Source organism: Salvelinus namaycush, chromosome 1 (genome assembly GCF_016432855.1).
Source record: "Salvelinus namaycush isolate Seneca chromosome 1, SaNama_1.0, whole genome shotgun sequence".
Lineage (NCBI taxonomy): Eukaryota > Metazoa > Chordata > Actinopteri > Salmoniformes > Salmonidae > Salvelinus > Salvelinus namaycush.
In genome coordinates, this window is record NC_052307.1 from 3,527,567 (window position 1) to 3,536,206 (window position 8,640).

The following is an 8,640-nucleotide window of genomic DNA, read 5'->3' on the forward strand; positions in this document are numbered from 1 at the left end:
GAGGGCCATGCACCTTGGTGGATTAGGGAGGAGGTCAATGCACCTTGGTGGGTTAGGGAGGTCAATGCACCTTGGTGGGTTAGGGAGGAGGGCCATGCACCTTGGTGGGTTAGGGAGGAGGTCAATGCACCTTGGTGGGTTAGGGAGGAGGGCCATGTACCTTGGTGGGTTAGGGAGGAGGTCAATGCACCTTGGTGGGTTAGGGAGGAGGTCAATGCACCTTGGTGGGTTAGGGAGGAGGTCAATGCACCTTGGTGGGTTAGGGAGGAGGTCAATGCACCTTGTTGGGATAGGGAGGAGGGCCATGCACCTTGTTGGGATAGGGAGGAGGGCCATGCACCTTGGTGGGTTAGGGAGGAGGTCAATGCACCTTGGTGGTTTAGGGAGGAGGTCAATACACCTTGGTGGGTTAGGGAGGAGGGCCATGCACCTTGTTGGGTTAGGGAGGAGGGCCATGCACCTTGGTGGGTTAGGGAGGAGGACCATGCACCTTAGTGGGTTAGGGAGGAGGGCCATGCACCTTGGTGGGTTAGGGACGAGGGCCATGCACCTTGGTGGGTTAGGGAGGAGGTCAATGCACCTTGGTGGGTTAGGGAGGAGGGCCATGCACCTTGGTGGGTTAGGGAGGAGGGCCATGCACCTTGGTGGGTTAGGGAGGAGGGCCATGTACCTTGGTGGGTTAGGGAGGAGGTCAATGCACCTTGGTGGGTTAGGGAGGAGGGCCATGCACCTTGGTGGGTTAGGGAGGAGGGCCATGGACCTTGGTGGGTTAGGGAGGAGGTCAATGCACCTTGGTGGGTTAGGGAGGAGGGCCATGCACCTTGGTGGGTTAGGGAGGAGGGCCATGCACCTTGGTGGGTTAGGGAGGAGGTCAATGCACCTTGGTGGGTTAGGGAGGAGGGCCATGCACCTTGGTGGGTTAGGGAGGAGGTCAATGCACCTTGTTGGGTTAGGGAGGAGGGCCATGCACCTTGGTGGGTTAGGGAGGAGGTCAATGCACCTTGGTGGGTTAGGGAGGAGGTCAATGCACCTTGGTGGGTTAGGGAGGAGGTCAATGCACCTTGGTGGGTTAGGGAGGAGGTCAATGCACCTTGGTTGGTTGGAGGAGGGCCATGCACCTTGTTGAGTTAGGGTTGAGGAGGGCCATGCAGCTTGGTGGGTTAGGGAGGAGGTCAATGCACCTTGTTGGGTTAGGGAGGAGGGCCATGCACCTTGGTGGGTTAGAGAGGAGGTCAATGCACCTTGGTGGGTTAGGGAGGAGGTCAATGCACCTTGGTGGGTTAGGGAGGAGGTCAATGCACCTTGGTGGGTTAGGGAGGAGGTCAATGCACCTTGGTTGGTTGGAGGAGGGCCATGCACCTTGTTGAGTTAGGGTTGAGGAGGGCCATGCACCTTGGTGGGTTAGGGGTGAGGAGGGCCATGCACCTTGGTGGGTTAGGGAGGAGGTCAATGCACCTTGGTGGGTTAGGGAGGAGGTCAATGCACCTTGGTGGGTTAGGGAGGAGGGCCATGCACCTTGGTGGGTTAGGGAGGAGGTCAATGCACCTTGGTTGGTTGGAGGAGGGCCATGCACCTTGTTGAGTTAGGGTTGAGGAGGGCCATGCACCTTGGTGGGTTAGGGGTGAGGAGGGCCATGCACCTTGGTGGGTTAGGGAGGAAGTCAATGCACCTTGGTGGGTTAGGGAGGAGGTCAATGCACCTTGGTGGGTTAGGGAGGAGGGCCATGCACCTTGGTGGGTTAGGGAGGAGGTCAATGCACCTTGGTGGGTTAGGGAGGAGGTCAATGCACCTTGGTGGGTTAGGGAGGAGGGCCATGCACCTTGGTGGGTTAGGGAGGAGGTCAATGCACCTTGGTGGGTTAGGGGTGAGGAGGGCCATGCACCTTGGTGGGTTAGGGTTGAGGAGGGCCATGCACCTTGGTGGGTTAGGGAGGAGGGCCTCCTCCAACCCATCTGGTGACATAACGATTGATGCTTGAATGTCGTTAGACAAATACAAATATTCTCGCTCTATCCATAATAATCCCATCATGTAGGCTAGCCTACCTGCACTATCTGCGAGCTGTTGGCTAGAGTGCACGTGCCAAGACCAGGGTGGCACAGTTGCTATTTAACACAATAGTTTTTGTGACATATCCATTGGTAGAGTTGAAAATATTTTCTATATGCAGATTTTAGAATATTCACATGAAAATATGTTGCAAATTGGATGGAAACCTAGCTAATAACAATTTTTTTTAAAGTGGTTTCTCCCTAGGCAACTAGGTCCAGTAACTATTGAAGTTCAAACAGCTAACATTTTCTAACGAACACAGTTACTGACACTTGTTTGGGACATTGAACGGAGAGGTCAACCAATAGAAACTCACCTGGTCTTTCTCTGGTTTATCGGAGATGTCGTTCATGCTGCTTGAGGCCAGGTTCCGATGTGTGGTGGTTGGACTGCCTATGAGTGAACAACAGCCGTGAAGGTTAACAACCTACTCTGCTGTTAAAGACTGAACTGAATGGAGACAGCAGAACACACAGTGTACCAGCCGACACTTCAAATTGCAGGGTGGAGATACTGCTGAAGGCAATACATCTGTGAACATAAATCTGATGTCACTGTAGTGATTCAACAGTTTGTTACCTCATTCCTCTGGATAGATAGAGGGGTCAGTTTGATGCACCCAGAGGAAAATGGCCTTTTCTATGTTGTCACTGGGGAAAAATACCTTCTCTAAAAGTAGGGTGTGAATAACATTCAGACTTGGTGTTAATCTGTGTGGATTTAGTAGACTGAAGTGTGGACTAGGTAGAATGGACTAAATTTGGATGACAACTGTCAGAATTGAATTCCAGTCATCTAAGATCTATCATGGAGGACAGATAAGCGTCTCTGTTCTGGCCTAACGAGGCAGATTCCTCATGAAAGAAAATAACTTTGTTGTGATAAGATACAGTGGGGGAAAGGGGACAGCTGGTTGTTTGGATCTATGGACCAACACTAGCTCCAGAATTCGAATGAGAACATACTTGGCCAGTCTATGATGCTGGAGATCTACAATACAGTAGCATGACTTACTAAGCCAGTCCATGCTGGGGCTTCGTTGGGTCTGCAGCTCCTCCAATGAGGCACGGACTGTTAGACAAGGCACTGAGTTTTCAAGCGGACTACGGGCTTAAGTGGCAGAACCCAACCCACGGAAGACAGAAGCAAAGGGAGCAGGAGGAATGGAAGAAAGGAAAGAAAGAAGGAGGGAGAAAAATAGTGGATTAATCAAAGGCAAGTGTTAGTTAGACAGACAGAAGCAGTGGAATTATACAGTGTTAGTTAGACAGACAGAAGCAGTGGAATTATACAGTGTTAGTTAGACAGACAGAAGCAGTGGAATTATACAGTGTTAGTTAGACAGACAGAAGCAGTGGAATTATACAGTGTTAGTTAGACAGACAGAAGCAGTGGAATTATACAGTGTTAGTTAGTCAGACAGACTCAAATGAGTAAGGGTAGGGTTGAAAGAGAAGCAGATAGAACAGGAAGTGATAGATTAACTGGAAAAGCAGATAGAACAGGAAGTGATAGATTAACTGGTGAAGCAGATAGAACAGGAAGTGATAGATTAACTGGTGAAGCAGATAGAACAGGAAGTGATAGATTAACTGGTGAAGCAGATAGAACAGGAAGTGATAGATTAACTGGTGAAGCAGATAGAACAGGAAGTGATAGATTAACTGGTGAAGCAGATAGAACAGGAAGTGATAGATTAACTGGTGAAGCAGATAGAACAGGAAGTGATAGATTAACTGGTGAAGCAGATAGAACAGGAAGTGATAGATTAACTGGTGAAGCAGATAGAACAGGAAGTGATAGATTAACTGGTGAAGCAGATAGAACAGGAAGTGATAGATTAACTGGTGAAGCAGATAGAACAGGAAGTGATAGATTAACTGGTGAAGCAGATAGAACAGGAAGTGATAGATTAACTGGTGAAGCAGATAGAACAGGAAGTGATAGATTAACTGGTGAAGCAGATAGAACAGGAAGTGATAGATTAACTGGTGAAGCAGATAGAACAGGAAGTGATAGATTAACTGGTGAAGCAGATAGAACAGGAAGTGATAGATTAACTGGTGAAGCAGATAGAACAGGAAGTGATAGATTAACTGGTGAAGCAGATAGAACAGGAAGTGATAGATTAACTGGTGAAGCAGATAGAACAGGAAGTGATAGATTAACTGGTGAAGATAGAACAGAAGTGATATTAGAACAGGAAGTGATAGATTAACTGGTGAAGCAGATAGAACAGGAAGTGATAGATTAACTGGTGAAGCAGATAGAACAGGAAGTGATAGATTAACTGGTGAAGCAGATAGAACAGGAAGTGATAGATTAACTGGTGAAGCAGATAGAACAGGAAGTGATAGATTAACTGGTGAAGCAGATAGAACAGGAAGTGATAGATTAACTGGTGAAGCAGATAGAACAGGAAGTGAAAGATTAACTGGTGAAGCAGATAGAACAGGAAGTGATAGATTAACTGGTGAAGCAGATAGAACAGGAAGTGATAGATTAACTGGTGAAGCAGATAGAACAGGAAGTGATAGATTAACTGGTGAAGCAGATAGAACAGGAAGTGATAGATTAACTGGTGAAGCAGAGTGAACAGGAAGTGAAAGATTAACTGGTGAAGCAGATAGAACAGGAAGTGATAGATTAACTGGTGAAGCAGATAGAACAGGAAGTGATAGATTAACTGGTGAAGCAGAGTGAACAGGAAGTGAAAGATTACTAACCTGTACCCCCACACATTGACTCAGTACCAAAACCCTGTGTATATAGCCTCATTACTAACCTGTACCCCCACACATTGACTCGGTACCAAAACCCTGTGTATATAGCCTCATTACTAACCTGTACCCCCACACATTGATTCGGTACCAGTACCCTGTGTATATAGCCTCATTACTAACCTGTACCCCCACACATTGACTCGGTACCAAACCCTGTGTATATAGCCTCATTACTAACCTGTACCCCCACACATGACTCGGTACCAAACCCCGTGTATATAGCCTCATTACTAACCTGTACCCCCACACATTGACTCGGTACCAAAACCCTGTGTATATAGCCTCATTACTAACCTGTACCCCCACACATTGACTCGGTACCAAAACCCGTGTATATAGCCTCATTACTAACCTGTACCCCCACACATTGACTCGGTACCAAAACCCTGTGTATATAGCCTCATTACTAACCTGTACCCCCACACTTGACTCAGTACCAAAACCCTGTGTATATAGCCTCATTACTAACCTGTACCCCCCACACATTGACTCAGTACCAAAACCCTGTGTATATAGCCTCATTACTAACCTGTACCCCCACACATTGATTCGTACCAGTACCCCGTGTATATAGCCTCATTACAACCTGTACCCCCACACATTGACTCAGTACCAAAACCCTGTGTATTAGCCTCATTACTAACCTGTACCCCCACACATTGACTCAGTACCAAAACCCTGTGTATATAGCCTCATTACTAACCTGTACCCCACACATGATTCGTACCAGTACCCCGTGATATAGCCTCATTACTAACCTGTACCCCCACACATTGACTCAGTACCAAAACCCTGTGTATATAGCCTCATTACTAACCTGTACCCCCTCACATTGACTCAGTACCAAAACTGTGTATATAGCCTCATTACTAACTGTACCCCCACACATTGACTCGGTACCAAAACCCTGTGTATATAGCCTTATTACTAACTGTACCCCCACACATTGACTCAGTACCAAAACCTGTGTATATAGCCTCATTACTAACCTGTACCCCCACACATTGATTCAGTACCAAAACCCTGTGTATATAGCCTCATTACTAACCTGTACCCCCACACATTGACTCAGTACCAAAACCCTGTGTATATAGCCTCATTACTAACCTGTACCCCCACACATTGACTCAGTACCAAAACCCTGTGTATATAGCCTCATTACTAACCTGTACCCCCACACATTGACTCAGTACCAAACCCTGTGTATATACCTCATTACTAACCTGTACCCCCACACATTGACTCAGTACCAAAACCCTGTGTATATAGCCTCATTACTAACCTGTACCCCCACACTTGACTCGGTACCAAAACCCGTGTATATAGCCTCATTACTAACCTGTACCCCCACACATTGATCAGTACCAAAACCCTTGTATATAGCCTCATTACTAACCTGTACCCCCACACATTGACTCAGTACCAAAACCCTGTGTATATAGCCTCATTACTAACCTGTACCCCCACACATTGACTCGGTACCAAAACCCTGTGTATATAGCCTCATTACTAACCTGTACCCCCACACATTGACTCAGTACCAAAACCCTGTGTATATAGCCTCATTACTAACCTGTACCCCCACACATTGATTCAGTACCAAAACCCTGTGTATATAGCCTCATTACTAACCTGTACCCCCACACATTGATTCAGTACCAAAACCCTGTGTATATAGCCTCATTACTAACCTGTACCCCCCACATTGACTCAGTACCAAAACCCTGTGTATATAGCCTCATTACTACCTGTACCCCCACACATTGACTCAGTACCAAAACCCTGTGTATATAGCCTCATTACTAACCTGTACCCCCACACATTGACTCAGTACCAAAACCCTGTGTATATAGCCTCATTACTAACCTGTACCCCCACACATTGATTCGGTACCAAAACCCTGTGTATATAGCCTCATTACTAACCTGTACCCCCACACATTGATTCGGTACCAAAACCCTGTGTATATAGCCTCATTACTAACCTGTACCCCCACACATTGACTCGGTACCAAAACCCTGTGTATATAGCCTCATTACTAACTGTACCCCCACACATTGATTCGGTACCAAAACCCTGTGTATATAGCTTATTACTAACCTGTACCCCACACATTGACTCGGTACCAAAACCTGTGTATATAGCCTCATTACTAACCTGTACCCCCACACATTGACTCAGTACCAGTACCCTTGTATATAGCCTCATTACTAACTGTACCCCCACACATTGACTCAGTACCAAAACCCTGTGTATATAGCCTCATTACTAACCTGTACCCCCACACATTGACTCAGTACCAGTACCCCTGTATATAGCCTCATTACTAACCTGTACCCCCACACATTGACTCAGTACCAAAACCCCGTGTATATAGCCTCATTACTAACCTGTACCCCCACACATTGACTCAGTACCAGTACCCCGTGTATATAGCCTTATTACTAACCTGTACCCCCACACATTGACTCAGTACCAGTACCCCGTGTATATAGCCTTATTACTAACCTGTACCCCCACACATTGACTCAGTACCAAAACCCTGTGTATATAGCCTCATTACTAACCTGTACCCCCACACATTGACTCAGTACCAGTACCCCGTGTATATAGCCTCATTACTAACCTGTACCCCCACACATTGACTCAGTACCAAAACCCTGTGTATATAGCCTCATTACTAACCTGTACCCCCACACATTGACTCAGTACCAGTACCCCGTGTATATAGCCTCATTACTAACCTGTACCCCCACACATTGACTCGGTACAAACCCTGTGTATATAGCCTCATTACTAACCTGTCCCCCACACATTGACTCAGTACCAGTACCCGTGTATATACCTTATTACTAACCTGTACCCCACACATTGACTCAGTTACCATACCCCGTGTATATAGCCTCATTACTACCTGTACCCCACACATTGACTCGGTACCAGTACCCCGTGTATATAGCCTCATTACTAACCTGTACCCCCACACATTGACTCGGTACCAGTACCCCGTGTATATAGCCTCATTACTAACCTGTACCCCCACACATTGACTCGGTACCAGTACCCCGTGTATATAGCCTCATTACTAACCTGTACCCCCACACATTGACTCAGTACCAGTACCCCGTGTATATAGCCTCATTACTAACCTGTACCCCCACACATTGACTCAGTACCAGTACCCCGTGTATATAGCCTCATTCATTTTATTTTTATTGTTTTCCTTTTTTATTTAGATTTTTTATTTACTTAAATTTATTTTGTAAATATTTTCTTAACTCTATTTTATTAAAACTGCAATGTTGGTTAAGGGCTTGTAATTCAGCATTTCACGGTAAGTTCTACACCTGTTGTATTCAGCGCATGTGACAAATAAAATTTGATTTTGATTTGCTTGATTAGAAATGCCTTGTCCTATCTTAAGAACAAAATGGAAGGCCAGTTTTTAGTCCCTGATGCTACGAGAGTGTCTTGCCAATGCATCTCCTCACAGCTCAGTCTAAGGTATTTAAAAAAAAAAGTGGGTCAGAATCCTAAACAAGGTTAGCGGCCCCAGGCTCTTTCTGATTGCTACTGGCTCTAATGACCCATCCTTCAGATAGCTGGCCTCCTAGCAGGGCCCGGATCCCCTCACACAGCCTAGCACACAGCATTACCGCACATAAATCAATTAAAGTGATATATCTTCCTCTCCATCTCCTCTCATTCCCTCCTCCTCCCCTCCGTCCAGAGAGCCAACGGGCCAATGAGATGGGAGGGAAGAGAAGGATGAGGTAAGGGGAAAGGAAAGGAAGGGGTTCATCAG

At 46.4% G+C, this 8,640-nt stretch overlaps 1 protein-coding gene across 1 annotated transcript in view; it reads right to left on the reverse strand.

Moving 5' to 3' along the window:
* The window catches only part of LOC120050101 (electrogenic sodium bicarbonate cotransporter 1-like), a 150,561-nt gene that overhangs the window by 114,230 nt on the left and 27,691 nt on the right, over nucleotides 1-8,640 (reverse strand). Inside the window, exons 3-4 of the mRNA XM_038996746.1 lie at nucleotides 3,067-3,123; nucleotides 2,369-2,445 (exon numbers count right to left, since the gene is read on the reverse strand). Coding sequence (XP_038852674.1) covers nucleotides 2,369-2,445; nucleotides 3,067-3,123 — 134 coding nt within the window. The remainder of the gene's footprint in view (nucleotides 1-2,368; nucleotides 2,446-3,066; nucleotides 3,124-8,640) is intronic.